We start from the raw sequence: 19,019 nt of genomic DNA on the forward strand, positions 1-19,019 counted from the left end.
TGTATTGACTCCCAAGAGCAGATTATTACATTTTTAGGAGTTTTGCTGGTTGTTAAACACAGCCATTATTAAAAATTGTTATAGAAATGTACACTAAAATGAATTATATTAAAAACAAAGGTAATACAAACTCACAACTCATCACTTCCTAATTATTTTACATGCTACTCTCTGCGTTCTGAGTCACACACATCTATTGTACATGTGTGGTGGAAATGCTACCTAACAATGTAATATTGCACATCTCTCTCCAGCTTCTCGTTCAGTGATGTCACTCACACTGGGAGCTTGAAATTAGCTATGGTGGTAGTATTTACACCACGGAAATCAGCAAACACTACAAATCAGGTTCTTCCCGTCTAGGAGAGCTGGTGGTTAAGCATTTACTAGTGCGTTGCTGAGTGTATAAAACCATCTTACCAATTAAGAATTAAGTTTTCTAAGATGGAGATCAAATAGATTTTAACTGGCTTTGTTGTGGGTTGAAAACAAAAACATTAAAGAGGTCTGAGATAGGGGAATTCTACCTCAGGTAATACGTTTTATAAATGTGGAGGGAATGTTTAAAAGCATAAGTATTATTTTTTTTAAAGATTTTTATTGGGGAATTGGGGGGATGGGAACAGTGCTGGGGAATTGGGGGAAGGGGAACAGACAAGTTGCTGTCATTTTGTTCTTTCAGTCTAGTCGTGGAGGACGTTGCTTCACTGGCCCAAGTTGGCACCATCATTGCGCTCTTCCCGAGTGAGGCAGATCAGTCACTGGCTTCTGGACGGCCGCTCACTGCGGCTGCTGGCCACTCATGCTGGCTGCTGGCTACACACGGTAGCCCATAGCAACCCACTGCCACAGGGGCTGCAGCCTATGCCGTCGCTGGCGACTCATGGCAGCCCAGCTCCAGGTTGAGCTGTTGTTCAGCATCTTAGCTGTGGAGGGCAGTGTCACTGGCCCTCATATGTGGGATCCGAACTGGGGCCCTCTGGTGTCCCAAGCCAGTTCTTAACCATTGCGCCACTCAGCCGGCCCAAAACATAAGTATTTTTGAAATCACTTTACACAAAGGAAAATGACAGTCATTTTGCCTTTCCTAAGGGCAGGACAAGCATGTACTAATGGCTCTTGAAGCTGTCCCCTCATTTCCATTTGCACTACTACAACCCTAGAAAGAATAAAGCTTGCAAAAATACAAAGATGACCACATTACTCCCTCTCCCCTCAACCGCCTTCAATAGTTCTCCATGGTCTATCGGGTAAACATCAAATTCCTTAGCACACCCTGTAAGGCTGTTTATGGACTGGCCTCAGTCTGCCTCTCTCGCCTCATCCCCTCCCACTTCCTCATTGGAACTTCAGGTTCCAACAACAATAAAATATTTGCAGGTCCACAAAAACACCATTCAATCAATTATATACATTAATTATTGACATTGTGATTTCCTCTTTCTGAGATTCTATATCTTTAAAACGCAGCTCTAAAGTCACTTCTTTTATGGAAATTTCTGTGATTCTTCAAAAGCAGTTAACACTTGTCTATCAACTTCTACATCTTAGTACCTAACAGACCACATTGTAATTATTTGCTTGTATGTCAGCCTCCTCCATCAGACTGTATGAAGACCTTGAATGCAGGGTTATGTTTCCTCTCCTTGAGAATCCAACACTTGGCGCAGGGTTTAACGAGCAAGAGAGGTTTGTGTGTCTAGAAGGTCTGCTGAGGAGACTGGGTGAGTAACTCGAGAGGGAAGAGGCTAACAGATGGCGGGAGCTCCCGCCTTCTCTCTCCAGATGCTCATCTCTATTCATCCTTCTGCACGCAGCATGCATTCCAGCCCTTCTGGATTTTCTTGTCACCAAAATGCTCATTTCTCAGAATTCTGTCTTATGACTCTACCTAAAATGCTAATTGTTCCAGATTCAGTTCAAGCATTGACTTCTCTAGGAAATCTTTCCTGACCTCCCCTGTGGGGGTAGGTGGTGGTGCTCTGTGTTCTCAAATGCGCTGTCAGGTAGCTAGACCTGTGGCATGATATCTCACCCACTGTTTTACTGATGTTAGAGCCTCGTTTTTTTTTTTTAACCATAGCATCTTGCACAATCCCTGGCAAGTATTTCAGATTCAATAAATGCTTGCTGAAGAAATGAATGAGCATTAGCTATTCTCTAGCTGTTCAAAGTTATTTGTGTTCTGTGACAAGGCAGACTCTTGTAGAGATCTAAAAAAATGCCTTAGGATAGAGCTGAAGTCTTCAGGCACATTTCAGGACAGCATAAGCTTTTGACTCTCTTCTATGAATATAAAAAAACTTTCTAAAGTAAAAAAAGTGTTCATTCATTAAGAGTTAGGACCCCGTTTGGTTTAGAATAGAGTTATTTAAATAGAACTTCTAAAAATTATAAAAATATAATACTCTTTTCCTTTAGATAACTAATATAATTAGCATCTCACAAAGCCATTTACATTACCACAATAAGCTGTCATTATGAGGAAGTAAGGAGAAAGACAAAAACATTGAAAGTCAAGGAATAAATCATATGGTAATCCAGAAAGTGCCAAATGTGAAGAGAGAGCTAATAGCAACATGAAACTGCCCAGGGAGAAAAGGGGAACGTGTTTGATGGGATATAATTATGTTGGCCGAATGAATTTCATAGTATCATAGGGCTGTCAAGAAAACAGATGAAAATAGGTCGTTAAAGTCTAAAAAGGTAAAACCCTAGTTCTTTGTTCCTAAGAGACTACTCTAAGTGCTTCCAAAATTCATGTCACTCTTAGGGGGAGTGGAATTGAAGGACCCTCCCTGGGGTGCCTGAACATTTTAGCCATTACATGATGACCTTTTTTGAGTGAAGATCCCTGGTCATCAGGGTCAGGTGATTAGAGATGTTTATATCATTCAATTTCCTTAGCCTCCCTCCCTCCACTCAGTCCCCTCCCAGTTTGCCAGGAACTGGACATGAGTTCAATGGTCAAAACCTGAGAGACTAAGCCAAGCCTAAGAAAGCATTTGTGAATAGTTAGTCGTCATCTTTGCTCCCTGCGGTAGTTCCTCATTTCTCTGGTCATCACGGGGATGTCTAAAACTACTTCTGTCTCTACAATGCAACACACTTCACATGAGCGCCCAGTTTCCATCTACAGGACACAGAGCTGGATAGCGGGGATATGAAGGTGGCTAAGACACAGGTATCTTGTCCTCCTCAACTTAATGTTCAGTGGTTCTCCAATAGTGAGGCCCATGCTGGATGGCTGACTAAGGACTTTCCCTGCATCATGTCAACTTAAAACTCTAAGAATTTCCCACCTTTGCTATTTGGGTCAAGTAAACGCTCAGGAGGTTGAATAACCTGTCCAAGGTCTCCCAACTAGTAAGAGGCAGGTTATTGCTGATGCCAAGGCCTGTGTTTGTTATCACTCCACCAAGCTAGCATCACAGGGTGAGTCATGGCAGGCAACCTTTGAAAGGTTAATGAGAATGTCTAGGCTGTTTACTGGTCTGACCTCCTCTGTTTCCTGTACTCTTGGACCCTCTCGCACAAGTAAATCCGAGTCCATGTTAGTATATTCAACTCCAATCCATCTCAGTCTTCCCATGGGGGATCTCGTGCTTGGAATGCACTCTGCCCTTCAAATTTGCCACCTCCATCCTCTCAAATGGTCCTCTCCAGGATCTAGTCCATGGTTAATGTGGGTTTCCCACCCCAAATAATCGTAATGTTTTCCTTTTTACCAGGAATTCTAGAGGCTCTCTGCTTACCATTCCCCAGTTGTAGGATATACATATCAGTCTCACAATAGTCATCAGTTTTGCTTAACACTGTGTATTTCCCAGCTACAGCTGCGCAATGAGCATTCGTGAACAGAAGGAGCGAGCAGGCCATTTTCTGGTTATTTGCAGGAAGAAATGAAGCCCAGAGTTCAACAACTTTCAATTTCAGGATGGATATGAGGATGCTGAAAATTGAAGAAAATGTCCAAAAGTAGCTGTCAGACTGAATTTGAAAGGGCTTTCAATTTTTTTTCTCTTTAAGACCGTTGCATTTCAGATATTAAGACTTAACCACATAGCAGCAGAGAAGAAGGAGAGCTGTTTCCTCATGAAGAGGGGAGTCCTGGCTTGGCAGGTGGAAGAAAGTTGGTTTTCCATTTTGGTTCTCACATAGGCTAGCCTGAATGTTATGGATCTTGATTCTCCAAATACAGCTGGGCATAAATCCAGAGCAACACATAGTCTAGATAGGAGCTGAAAGTATTTTCTGTGGAGGGCCAGACAGTAAATATTTTAGGCTTTATAGGGTGTATGGTCTTGTTGAAACCACTCAACTCTGCCCTGTAGCAGGGGGGCAATCATAGACCATACACATACATAAATGAGTGTTACGTTCCAATTAAACCACTTACAGAAACAAGCGTTGGGTTGGCTTTTGGCCCCCGATGTAGTTTGCCAAACCCTGTTCTAGATAAGAAGAGCTCTGAGGAAATGCCTTGAGGCCGGGAATAAACTAAGTCCTGTGAATCGGCCTGGGAAAAAGAGGCAGAAGACCTTGATGGCCTCTTACATGCTTATAATAGAAGTTTAATATAATCTGTGTATTGCCCGGTAGAAAGGAGTGTTTGAGCAAATCATTTTAGAGTAAAATTAGGACCTGTAAATACATTTAATGATTAACATGATAATAATGTCAGGCAGTATTTTATAGTATAACTCTATGAAAAGGGTACTATTGTCATCTCCATTTTGCATGTAAAGAAACTGAAGCACAGAGAGGTTAAGTAACTTGTCTGGGGTTAAAAAGCTAGTAAGTGTGGGATTGGGATTTGAACAAGTCTGGTTCCAGTGCTGAGTTCTCTCTCTCTTTTTAATTATTGGTTTCAGGAGTCTAAAACAACATAGTGATTAGACATTTATATACCTCACAAAGTGATAGCCCCAATAAGTTTAGTATCCATCTGACACCATACATAGTTATTACAATATTATTGACTATATTCCCTATGTTATGCTTTACATGTCCCTGTGACTATTTTTTAAAAATTACAGTTGACATTCAGTATTTCCAGTGCTGAGCTCTTAAGCAAAATATTCTACTATTGTCTTAATATTAAGATAACATTTTAACACAAAATAACAATAACAGAAAAGATACTTTGCTACGAAATGGCTCTTTTTACTCATATATGCTTGGTACATAATAGATGCGCAATGAAACTTTGCTAAGTGAATGGCCTGTTCTTACTGGTCTTATTGGAAGGTCCTCTGGAGGACTGACAAAAGGCTGAGGAGTAAGTTACATTCTCATCGGTTTCTTATTTTCATGAGGATAAGTTGCAACCCCAGAACTAATCTAGCAGCAAAGAGCAAAAGGCCCTAAAGCCAGTCTCCTCTGATGCTGTCTGGAACTCAGAGGCTAGGCGTCTAAAAGAAACCTATTGCACAAAGCTGACATGCCCTAGCACTACCACTAGAGGGGGAAAAAGATTCATTGTAAACCCAAACGGGAACCTGGTCTTGAAACTGATGAAGTCTGCTCGTACAATTGCCGAGCACGAAAATAATAAAGCAAAGTTAAACTCTGGGTAGAATATATCTATATATACACACGAACATATGTGCACTTAGAAGGAAATGTAGGTGCATTTGTGGTGCTGCCATGAGCTACAAAATCTTGCGAAAGTCTTGTTCCAGTCCTCTAAATCGGGGTAAAACATTGCATCTGAATATGCAGAGATAAGCATGATTAGAAACCAGAAGAGGCAGTGATTGTTGCCGCCACCAAACAGATGGACGGGCCCGGCCCGCAGCCAAACCCTGTGCAGGGTGGAGAGGGCTCAGCCGACTGTGAACTGAAGAGGCAGATTGATTGACTGGAAAGACAGCAGTTCTTCCCAAGCTTGGCTGCTCACAGGAATCAGCCGGGGAGCTTGAAAAAATGCGATGCCTGGGTCTCACCTTCAGAAATTTTGTTTTATTCTGGATCCGGGGGTGCTTCAGAGATTTTATAAAACTCTTCAGGTGATTCTAACGCGCAGTTTGCTCAGGTTGAGAATGACTGAAGTGGAGGGGAGAACAATCTGCATACTCCCTGCCTCCATGCACAGAAGTGAGGGTGGGGTTTGCATAAGTCTTCCAAATTACACAAGTCACACCCATTAGGCAGAAGGTCAGTGGGCCTTGGTGTCAGGCATCCAATCAGAACCCAAATGCTTCCTGGCCCTCTTCCCTTGAGTCAGGCTTGAAGTTTTCCCGCGAGAAGTAGTTAAGAAGTTCAATTCTTTTTTTAAAGGGCTACCTTGGATGCAAAAAGGAGTGCTGGGTGACTGATTCATTCATTTTTTCAATAAGTATCTACCGGGCACCTCCTAAGTGCTGGCCGCTGTGCTAGGCGCTGACTGACTGCTGAGGAGGAGCTAGCAGAGTTGAAGGCGCCTCCAGCAATCACCTGGTCTCCAGGTTCTCGCCCTCTGTAGTCCTGGTGGGAGGCATCAGCCCTGCACTTGGAGCTTGGAGAGGGTTCGAGAGCCTGGTTGGTCAGAGCCTGGAACTCCTTAAATGAACCCAATGCGGCTGCTTCCCCGCACTGAGCTGCCGCGTGGGACTCCAGAATTCATTCATTCATTCACTCGCCCATCAGACATTTATTGAATGCCTATGATGTGCCAGGCCCTGTGTTAGATGCTGGAATACACTGATGAAGAAATAAACCGTGCTGCTCGAGCACTTCCAGTCTAGTGGGGCAGACAGACAGACAAACAGTCACGATCCACGTTGTGCATGGGTTGTGTGGGAAGCACGGAGGGTGGGGGCGTACAGAGGAGGGGGGCTTACCCCAGACTGGTGGAGGTGATGGAAACCGTTGCTGGAGGAGACGACAGTCCTTACCCACTTTGCACCTCCGCCTCTGCGGTAGGTTACTGAATTTCTCCAGGCTTCAGAAATGGCCGCATTATATGTCCTCCCAGATCTTGTTTCTGGCGTGAATATGTGTTGTTTCTCCCGACCCCTCTTCTTACTTTATGTTGGTTAGCTGGATTGATTGATTTTACAGATGTGCATTCTGTATCACCCTGGTTCCCTGTTTGGAAAACTCGATCCTTTGATTTTTGAAGCTCTGTGAGAAGTGTAGCCTCTATCTGCCTTAAAAGCAGGGCTTATTCTCGAGGTGATTCAGAGGCTTTTGATCACTGAATCTCTCCCAAAGTAGCCCTCTGTCACCTTTTAGAGATTGGTCAAAGGATAGTATTGATCATAGGGCAAATGGAGCAGACAGTGAGTACTATGGAAGTTGATAATTTGAATCACTATTGAAGGTATATGTACACTTGTTTGGATGACTTATTAATGTTATTTTCCTATCAATTCATAAACATGATTCAATAATACAGATTTGCATTTGTGTATACAATTGACCCTTCAACAACATGGGTTTGAATTGCATGGGTCCACTTATATACAGATTTCTTCCAACAAATACTGCAAATGTATTTTCTCTTCCTTATGATTTTCTTAATACTGTTTTCTTTTCTCTAGGGTACTTTATTGCAAGAATACAGTATATAATACATATAACATACAAAACGTGTTAATTGGCTGTGTATGTTATCAGCAAGGCTTCCAGTAAACAGTAAGCTATTAGTAGTTAAGTTTTTGAGGAGTCTAAAAGTTATATGTAGATTTTTGACTACGTTGGGGCCCGGGGTAGAGGCAGTAGGTACCCCTAACTTCCATGTTGTTCGAGGGTCCAATATATAGTATTTAGTCTCTGAAAACACTTAAAAACTAGTTAGAGAATTATATGAGTCTATCCAAGACTGCTTCACCCTTCTTTCATCTCAAATTGGTCTCCTAGCCAGTGACTAAGGAACCCCAGGAGTTCCTGGATGTAACTGACCCATCTCATTTTCTTGCTTTCAACTCTTGATACATGCAAATTAGTTCCATTTGTGTATAGTCTGAAAGATGTCCTTACAGCAGGGGCCAGCATGTACCTCACTTGGCTGACTTAGGGATCAGGAAAGTTCTGTGGCCACACTGTTTCCACCACTGGGGGTAGGGTTGTTCTTCTAATGCTTGTCATTGTTAGGCTCTATATTCAGGATCTACTAGGCTGTCCTGTACATTTTTTTGAGTTTTCTTTTAAAGAGATATGAAGTAAAGCCCAAGTGAGAACTCCTGGATCCAAGCAAGTCTGCAAAGAGTTAACTTTCCTCCTAGGATTTTGCGAACACTGATATAGTAACTAAATTTGGGAATTTTATTTTCCTAGGAGTATAAAATCTTAACACTAAGTAAGTAAATAAAGTACCATCCATGTTGATTGCTCTTGAATAATTTCAGTCACGGCAATGAATAAGTGGTTCAGTTTAAATTACAACCAAATAAAAGATTAAAAAGTAGATGCTGCAAAGTAAGTGCATCTTTAGTAAAAACACTAGTTTAATACAGCCTTAAAGTAAAATGTGGCCGCAATTATCTTCAAAACAGAAACAAACAAAAAGACTATTCCAGGGAATATATTAGCTGATTTTAAAACTATGTGCTAAATGATCCATAAAATGTTCTTTCAGCAGCGTCCTTTACTGTGACATGTCATAGGCTTGGCTGTCAGGAATGTCTTTTTAGTGACTTGCAAACAAAGACTCCTCACCTCTGTGAAAATAGCAGAGATGCCATCAGTACAATTAAGAACTGGTGATGATGAAACAGCTTGTATATTTAACAAAAACCGACAATGGCAAATATGTGCCTCTTCTTCTCTGTTTGCGGAGCATTCTTGTCTGAAGTACCGAGTGAGGTTTAAGAAAAATTCAGAGTTAAAAGTGCCTTCTTGGGGATGGTCAACAGAATGGTCCCATGCATGCCTTTCAGAATAGGAAGAACACAAGGCAAGAAAACTGGAAAACCTCATCACTTAACCCAGGGTTACTGCGAGGACTGATTTGCATAACCGTCCTCCAAAACGCTGACATGTCAGCAGTGGTTCTTCTCCTGGATAATCAGATCTGAGCAATTTAGAGTTGATGAGTCTTTCCTAATTCTCAAGAAATTCTTGACACCTCATCTGTTTCCATTAGAGTGAAAGATTCTGATAGATCATTTAAAAAAGTGTTCTGTTTACACTCTGGCTTCAAACTTTAAAAAAAAATTATTAAATTCATTGAGGTGACATTGGTTAGTAAAATTATATAGGATTCAAGTGTACAGTTCTATAACACATCATCTATATATTGCATTGTGTTCCCCACCCAGAGTCAGTACTCCTTTCATCACCATATATTTGACGCCCTTTTCCCTCTTCTACCACTCCCCTTCCCTCCTCACCCTCTGGTAACCGCTAAACTTTTGTTTGTGTCTATGAATTTTTGTTTGTTTATCTTTTTTATTTTTTGCTTTCAGTTTTATATCCCACATACGTATCAGTGAGGTCATATGGTTCTTGGCTTTTTCTGTCTGACTTATTTCGCTTAGAATAATAATTTCAAGATCCATCCATGTTGTTGCAAATCGCAGTATTTCATCTTTTCTTATGGCTGAGTAATATTCCATTGTATATATACCACATCTTTATCCAATCATCTATTGAGGACACTTTGGTTGTTTCCACATCTTGGCCAATGTGAATAATGCTGCAATGAACATAGGGGTACATATATCTTTATGGATAAATGTTTTCAGATTTCTTGGGTAGATACCTAGAAGAGAGATTGCTGGGTTGGATGGTAATTCTATTCTTAATTTTTTTGAGGAAACTCCATACTGTTTTCCATAGTGGCTGTACCAATTTACATTTCCATCAGCAGGTATGAGGGTTTCTTTTTCTCCACAGCCTCTCCAATCTTTGTTATTACTTCTCTTGTTAACAACAATTTTAACAGGTGTGAGGCAGTATCTCATTGTGGTTTTGATTTGCATTTCCCTAATAGCTATTGAGGTTGAGCATCTTTTTATATATCTGTTGGCAATTTGTATGTCTTCTTAGAAGTGTCTGTTCAGGTCCTCTGCCCATTTTTAAATTGGATTGTTTTTCTTTTTTGTTGTTGAGATTTTTTTTTTAAATATGTATTTTGGATATTAGCCCCTTATCGGAGGTGTTGTTTGCAAATATCTTCTCCTATTCGGTTGGTTGCCTTTTTGTTTTGTTGATGGTTTCTTTTGCTGTGCAGAAGATTTTTAGTTTGATATAGTCCGTTTCATTTATTTTTGGTTTTATTTCCCTTGCTTTTGAGGTCAAATTCACAAAAACCTCCCTGAACCCAAGGTCCATAAGGTTAGTATCTATGCTTTCTTCTATGCAGTTTATTGTTTCAGGTCTTATGTTTAAGTCTTTGATCCATTTTCAGTTAATTCTAATATAGGGTGACAGATAGCCATCTATTTTTAAATTGGAAAGCCTGTGGCTTTCCAATTTTCCCAGCACCATCTATTGAAGAGGCTTTCTTTTCTCCATTGTATATTTTTGGCTCCTTTGTCGAAAATTATCTGCCCGTATATATGCATATGTGGGTTTATTTCTGAGTTCTCAATTCTATTCCATTGGTCTGCGTGTCTGTTTTTCTGCCAATACCATGCTGTTTTGATTATTGTCACTTTGTAGCATAAATTGAAGTCAAGGAGTGTGATACCTCCAGCATTGTTTTTTTCTCAGGATTGCTTTAGCTATTCATGGTCTTTTGTGATTCCATACAAATCTGATGATTTTTTGTTCTATTTCCTTAAAAAATTCCATTGGGATTTTGATGGGGATTGCATTAAATGTGTATATTGCTTTCAGTAAGATGGCCATTTTAACTATGTTGATTCTTCCAATCCATGAACATGAAATATCTTTCCATTTCTTTGTGTCTTCTTCAATTTCTTTTAATAGCTTATAGTTTTCAGTGTATAGGTCCTTCACATCCTTTGTTAGGTTTATTCTTAGGTATTTTATTTTTCTTGTTGCAATTGCAAAAGGAATTGTTTTTTCCATTTCTTTTTTCTGAAATTTCATTGTTAGTATAAGAATGCAATGAATTTTTGTACATTGATTTTATATCCTGCAACTTTACTGTATTCGTTTATTGTTTCTTATAGCTTTTTGGTGGAGTCTTTAGGTTTTTCTATATAAAGAACCATGTTATCTGTAAAGTGACAATTTAACTTCTTCATTCCCAATTTGGATGCCTTTTATTTCTTTCTCTTGCCTGATTGCTCTGGCTAGGACTTCCAATATTATGTTGAATAACAGTGGTGAGAAGGGGCCTCCCTGTCTTTTTCCTGATCTTAGAGGAAAAGCTTTCAGTTTTTCACCATTAAGTATGATATTAGCTGAGGGTTTGTCATATATGGCCTATATTATGTTGAAGCACTTTCCTTCTATTCCCATTGTATTAAGTGATTTAATCATAAATGGATGTTATACCTTGTCAAATGCTTTTTCTGCATCTATTGATATTATATAATTTTTATCTTTTATTTTGTTTATGTGGTGTATCACATTGATCAATTTGTGTATGTTGAACCATCCTTGTGCCCCTGGAATGAACCCCACTTGATTGTGATGTATAATCTTTTTAATGTATTGTTGCATTCTATTTGTTAGTATTTTGTTTTGGATGTTTGCATCAGTATTCATCAGAGATACTGTTCTGTGGTTTTCTTTATTTGTGTTACCCTCACAAGGTTTTGGTATCAGGGTAATATGGGCCTCTTAAAATGAGTTAGGAGATATTGCCTCTTCTTCAATTTTTTTAGAGGAGTTTGAGGAGGACAGATATTAAATCATCTTTGAATGTTTCATAGAATTCACTAGTGAAGCCATCTGGTCCTGGACTTTTGCTTCTGTGGAGGTTTTGGATGATTGTTTCAATTTGCTTACTGTTGATCAATCTATTTAGATTTTCTAATTCTTTGTGATTCAGTCTAGGAAGGCTATATATTTTTAAGAACTTGTCCATTTTTTCTAGGTTATTGAATTTGGTGGTATATAGTACTTCACAGTATTCTGGTATGGTCCTTTGTTATTACTGTGGTATCTGTTGTAACTTCTCTTTCATTTCTGGTTTTGTTTATTTGTGCCTTTTCTCTTTTTTCCTGAGTGAGTCTAGCTAGGGGTTTGTCAATTTTATTAATCTTTTCAAAGAACCAGCTCTTTGCTGCATTAACTTTTTCTATTGTCTTTTGTTTGCTATTTCATTTAATTCTACTCTAATTTTTATTACTTCCTTCCTTCTGCTGACTTTGGGTTCATTTGTTCTTCATTTTCTAGTTCTTTAATATGTAATATTAGTTTGTTTATTTGGGATTTTTCTTGTTTCTTGAGATAGGCCTGTAATGATATAAATTTCCCCGCTTTCACAGCATGCCAATAATTTTGATACAATATGTTTCCATTTTTATTTTTTTCTATGTATCTTTTGATCTCTTCTTTTTCTTTTATGCCTCTATTAATTTTTTCCCAAAGTCACTGGTGGCCTCCGTGTTGCCATTTTCAAAGGACCTTCTCACTATTTTCTTGACCTCTTAGCAGCATTTACACAGTTGACCACTGCCTTCTGCTCAGAGCACTCCTCTGGCTCCTCTTCTACCATGCTGTCTCCCATCTGTCTGCTTGTTTTGAGTCTGTCTCCATCAGAGCCTTCTTCCATTTGCAGCTCCTTACATATTTGGGAGCCTTAGGTTTTGTGTTGACCATCCTCTGTCTTTACTTCCACACTCTCCCTGGGGTGACACTTTCATAAACCACCTATTTCTGTGCTGATGACTACCAAATTCATTCTCATTCCAGATTTTCACCCTGGGCTTCAGATCCAGGGATTCACCTGCTTGCTGGGCCCCACTGTGACTCCCTAACTCAACACTATCAACAGTGCACCATTTCCCCTCAAGCTGGCCTCTGTCTGACCAGGCAACTAGATGTATCACCCTTGATTTCTCTTCCTCTTTCACTTCATCCTCTCCAACCAGTAAATATGCAAATCCTATCATTTTTTTACACCTGAGGAGCTCTGAAATGCATCCTTTACTACTCTTCACCATGACTGCCTGGCTCCGGCCCCCAGCAGATCCAGGTATTGTCACAACAGTAGTTGCTTCTTTCCAGTCTGTTCTTCACAATGCAATCAGGGTCATCTTTCCAAGTGTTAGAATTAAGTACCGATCTGATAAATTTATTTCTATACTTAAAAGCCTCCATATCTTCCTGCTTCTTATAATGGTCCCTGCTCCTCTCTTCAACCTAATCTTTCCTCCCCACATCCTCTGTCTTCCTCCAGCATGAATACCTTCTAATGCTGCTTTCACCTCTGGCTCCTGGCAATTGAAGTCCCCTCTGCCTAAACATGCCCCCCTTCGATAACCTGCCTGGAGCCTACTTATCTACCAGTTCTCTGCTTGGATACCCTTTCTTCCTGAAAGCCTTCCTGAACACCACTTCCCACGTAACTGCCGACATTATGTTTGCCCAAATATCCTGGGCTTCTATTATTGCAGTGATATATTGCTCTGCATCTTCATCGACTCTTTACTTTTCCGGCAGCCCCTCATGACTTTAAGCAGGGATCCACTTTCTTGTTACTGTTTATTCCTGTGCCTGGTGCAGAGTAGAAGCTCAATACATATTTTCTGACCTGCCCTCCGGGAGGAACTTCAAAGGGTCTGTAGTCAGGCCTCTGTGTGGGTGGGTGAGGGAGAGGACAGGTAACTTCTGCCTCTCACTGTCCTCTTACTCTTAGGAGGGTGCCTACGAGGACAGCATACTCACCCAGAGGACAAAGGGGAGAGCTACTTGGAACACTGCTTCACGAGTGGGTGAAACAATTGCTCTTCCAGCCTGAGCAGCATTACTCTGAGTGATTCCTCAGCGCAGGTGGTGAGGAGGTAACTTCAAGGGGTAACAGCAAATGCTTCCTGGGGAAGGTGCAGGCAGGCAAGGCTGCACATGTTTGGAAGTTGGGAGCACCCCCTCAGAAAAGAGAAAGAAGTGCTCCTCTTACATGATGCACTATGGGAGCAGGCGGAGCTCAGAAAGAGGGTCTGGTCTGAGTGGAAGATGGGCAGTGGAGGCAGCTTGCTGGGAAGGCACTAAGGAGCCCTGATACTTGGAGGCTGTAATAGCTCGCATTACACAGTGCTTACCAGGTGCCCAGAGCACTGTCCTAAGTGCTTTGCAAATGTGAATTCATTTAATCCTCACCACAACTCTACAAGGTCAATACTATTACCATCCTCACTCCACCAATGAGAAAACAAGGCGCAGAGAGGTGAAGTGAGTGGCCAAAGGTCACACAGAGGCTGTTGTTTCTTGGACTACCTCCTTTGAGCAGCCCCGGGGAGGGTTGGGGGTGGGGTAGAGTTAGCAAGAGGTGCCAGGGTAAAGTTGGGCTGCCGCTTCAACTAAAGAATTCTTTGAGTTTTTACCCAAGACCTTATTTATTCATTTGATTCTCTAGAAGGCTGGTTTGGCCTGGGAATAAAAGGTTGCATACAAGTGCAACAGGCACTGTGATTATTGCGTAGAGATATTAAGAGAAGTTAAGACCATGATGCAATCAACAGCTTCTTGGTCATTTCTCTTCAAAATAATGAGTAACCTCCATCAGGTTGTTTGGGTTATCTTCCCAAGAAAAACAGGTTGTACGGTATTCTGATTTATTTCTTGATGACCGGCACAAAACATGGTTATAGAAAACAGGGTGACGAGAAAACAACTATTGTTGAGGATCTCGTTAAGTGTGGCCTGATCCTAGATGTAGTAATTCTATGAAAAAATACTGGTGAGAAGCAGGTAAGCTTTGCATGGAAACGTTTTAACTGACAAAGCTCTTTTCCCAACTGCCGAGTCCTTTACACAGCACTGAGTATGCATATCTGAGAATTTATCTAGCCAGTTTGGCATGGGAAAACAAATACAAACATTTTTTTTGTACTTAAAAAAATTATTACTCTTTGATCCTTTTATAAATATTGAGATGTATTAGATATGACTTTTTTTTAGGTATGACTTTTAACATTTATTTATGATTTCAGCTAAATGAACATATATTAATTTTTGTGTGGAATTTTGCCAGGATTAAACACACTTACGTAGTGTTTATACAATGCCAAGTGCAAGCTTTCCAGGTAAGTTGGTCAACCTCTTCAGATAGTCCCAAATATCTAAATGTTTGATAATTGGTGGGCTTAATTTTAATCTAAAAATTCTGATATGTGCCTGAGAAAATATTTTTCAAACAGTGATATGAAAACAGGTGTCTTGCCACGTGTTATGGGCTGAGTTGTGTACCCCCAAAATTCCTACGTTAAAGTGCTATCCCTACCCTAGGGCCTCAGAATGCGACTGTATTTGGAGATAGGGCCTGTAGAGAGGTGACTAAGTTAAAACGAAACTGTTAGGGTATGCCCTGATTTAATCTGACTGGTGTCATAAGAAGGGGAAATTTGGACACCGATAAGGGGGTGTGCAGAGGAAAGACCATGTGAGGATGCCGCGAGAAGGCGGCCATCTGCAGGCCAACAGAGAGGCCTCAGAAGAAGTCAATCCTGCTGAACCCCGGAGCTTGCGCTTCCAGCCTCCAGAACTGTGAGAAAACAAGTTTCTGTTGGTTAAGCCGCCCAGTCTGTGGTCTTTTGTCAGGGTAGCCCTAGCAAACGAAAATACTATAATATAGTGAAAAGTGAGTATGTAGAATGTTCAGGAGTTTATCAATTTGCTTGTTTATCTATTTACTTCATCTTTCTATGTAGAAATTAGTCTGAATGGATGAAAAGACACTTAACATTGTTTTATAATTAAATCATTAACAAGGTAGAGCTTTTGTTAAAAATAAGTATAGTCTTCACTCCCAGAGATGAGTTTGAAAATACATTTCCAGTAATTTTGTGCACTTCCATTAACCAATATTTTGAGACTAATCTGTGGTAATCTTGAAGTAACTATACAAAATGACGTACGCTTTTGTCTTTTCAGACATATTTTGGAAATGTTTAAGGATAGCCATTGTTCAGTACTATAAAAAGTGATGTCATTCATTTAAAAAAAAAGTCTCAAAAGTGCATTTGGGTAATAGAATCCAAACAAATTTGGAAAGTGGCCTTAATCATCTCATTACCTGAGAATCTTTCCTCTCAGAAATAACTACAAAATGGCAGATGCATAATAAATATTAATAACTGAAAATAGTAACTCCTACTTTGCTCTTTGTGAAGGTAACAATATTTTCCTGCTGCCATCATTGCAATGGAATACATATTTCCTGATACACCTTTTAATTTTAATTTGGCTTTTAAGAAAAACTATTATTGTAAGAGCTACTAGAAGACAAAAGGCATGCTCAAGTGATCATGTTAAATAACGAAACAACTGAAAATATCAAGGAAAATGCCAAAACAAAGTCACTATTTTAGAGATGAATAATAGGTGGTTCACACTTGCAATCAGTAATATACATGTAAAACACTTTTTTAGGTGAGCTGTACGAAATGAACATGTTCTGGCAAAAAATATTCCAGTCAACTGACGTTCAGTTTATTTATGTAATTGAACTCAGGAAAAGGATACTTTTCCATAAGATTTAGGGACCTATGCCTGCAAACTCCTTTTCAGAACTGCTAATTGTATTGGTTGGTCTTTAAATCATGTATTTTTAGAAATCAGGTACTATCATGAATCAAAGATTTCTAGTTAGTTATTAACTATTGAGTGTAGTGATTATATTTTAATGAAATCCAACAATTTTAAATGGAACTTGGAAGTGAGAAAAAAAAATCTACTAATCAGAATCATAATATGGGGGAGAAAAACATCCCCCTCATGTTTCACAAAGTAGCAAGCAGAAAGCTTCCAAAATCCACAAAAAAGAGGGACGTGTAAATAATAAAGTTCTGTTAAAAATAAGAACCAAGAAAGAATTCTGAAAAAAAGGGTATTATGCAAAGGGCTTTACAAAAATCAGTCAAGTTTCAAGAGGAAGGTATAAGAAAATAAATCTTAAGCGGCTGCTAAAGTGCTTAGCTAGCAGAATAAACCTATTTCATTTCCTTTCTTGCAGCTCACAATTCTTTTTATAGGTTGCAAGGCAAAAGCAGAGAGCTTTGGCAGGTCTTGGGAATTGACACAAACTGGATTAAGTATGACTTTTAGAAAACCTAATCTGCTCCCATTAGATAAAATTTTTACTGTACTTGTTGCAAGTCAGACTAATCTGTGGATGAATTGCCCCACCTTCACTTTAGAGTCTTTGATGGATGTAATGAATGAATGTAAAGCATTTCAAGGTGACTTCTGGACCAGCAATGCCCAATAGAACTTTCTGTAATGATGGAAATGCACTGAACTTCTCCTCTGCCAATGCGGTGGCCACCAGCCATCTGTGGCTATTGAGCACTTTAAATGTTGGTAGTGCTACTGATGAACTGAATTTTAAATTTTATTTAATTTTAATTGATTCAAATTTAAATAGCCTCATGTGGCCAGTGGCTACTGTACTGGGCAGTGCAGTTCTAGATCCTTTCTTTCCCTTTAACTGAAGTTTTCAGGCATGATTTTATTACATGTCCCTGGGTTTTCTGGGATTAAATATTATCCAAGGCTTCTAGGTTCCCCAGAGGTAGGGTGATCATATAACTGTCAGAACTGGGATACTTTGAGAAAGACAGGGAGTGTTACTAACAATTATGGTGAGATAAGAGGCATAATCTGGGACAGTCTAGGGCACATAAGAAGGTTGGTCCCTCCACCCACAGGGACTGTTGCTTGAAGGTTCTATTGGGAAGTAACTGGGCTTTACATCACTTCAATTTAGGTTGTAGATAATGTTTAAGCATCTTCTGGGGTACACATTTCACCATACCATGCCTTTCTTTGTCCCCATAAACATTTACCAAACTCTTTATAGCTCATTTCTGCTTTCCCAGTGACTCCCAATCATAACATAAAGCAATGTCTAACACGATCCTAAATGACTAACACAACACAGAAGTAAATAATCAATTGCACTGATATCTGAGTTTAGACCAAGTATCTGAATAGCTAAATTGGGTTGCATAGTTAAGCTGTTCCTCTGGCTTTTTGGTAAGAGGCAGAGAGCCAAAAAGATCAGCGTATTTCTTTGCAATACAGCCACTCAGCATTCCCTGACAGATACACATTCTCCCGAAGGGATTAGAGTGGGCAGGCTCAGCATACGGCACTTCATTTAGTCCAGATCCTGAATTTTTTGTAGGGAGTGGATCCCGGAAATAAGTTGCTTTGGGTACATGCTTACCTTCCTGCCATCAGTAGAGGAAGTATGTTAAGGTCAGCTTTTTAACAGTTACATTTTGGCAGAATAGGACTGACGGCAGACTATGTTAGGCATCTTTCCATTTTCAGACTCAATCAGTTTTGAAATAACCTAGAGGGCTTTTTCTCTGGTACACAGTACAGAACATGGATTGGAACATCAAATCATAAAAATAATTTAAAAAATCCAATTGCATCTATATACTAAATGTCCTGAAAGTAACAAATGGACATGACAAGCCAATTCTCATGTAATCTTGCTGACATGGCCTGGCTTTTTAAATTGCACCCACCTTTTATAAAATACACTGTGTTTGAACACAGTAGAGTTTTGTATTAAGAAAAAATATCTTAGAATTTAATAGGCAGATGAATAGGAAAAGAGGAAGTAATTATTCTAGGAGATTTACTGGCAGGAGAAACAACTCAGCAACATAGTATTCAAATAATCAGAGGTAGATCTCTGAATCATTTTGTCAAAGGCTTTCCACCAACCTGATAGCTCGAATGACAGTTTTAAGTGGTGGGGTGAGGTCTTCTACAGATACATCACACTGGCATCCTTTTTCATCATATACGTCATCAGTGCCAAGGGCTGTGTCAGCTGCAAGAGAAAACTGCTGGTTAAATACTACCACCAGCAATTTGAAACATGCTGTTGAACTTGTCTCATATAGAAATGGGGGAACTCACAGACTAAGCTTATAAATCAAGATCTGTATAAGGTCAGCCAATTGTTTTTCCCAGAATGATTCCTTCTCCTTTTC

General features: G+C 39.7%; 1 protein-coding gene across 1 annotated transcript in view; it reads right to left on the minus strand.

Annotated features, from left to right (window-relative positions):
- The window catches only part of KCNQ5 (potassium voltage-gated channel subfamily Q member 5), a 191,029-nt gene that overhangs the window by 11,531 nt on the left and 160,479 nt on the right, over window positions 1-19,019 (minus strand). The window contains exon 9 of the mRNA XM_019651534.1: window positions 18,748-18,856. Coding sequence (XP_019507079.1) covers window positions 18,748-18,856 — 109 coding nt within the window. The remainder of the gene's footprint in view (window positions 1-18,747; window positions 18,857-19,019) is intronic.

Source organism: Hipposideros armiger, unplaced genomic scaffold (genome assembly GCF_001890085.2).
Source record: "Hipposideros armiger isolate ML-2016 unplaced genomic scaffold, ASM189008v1 scaffold_162, whole genome shotgun sequence".
NCBI lineage: Eukaryota > Metazoa > Chordata > Mammalia > Chiroptera > Hipposideridae > Hipposideros > Hipposideros armiger.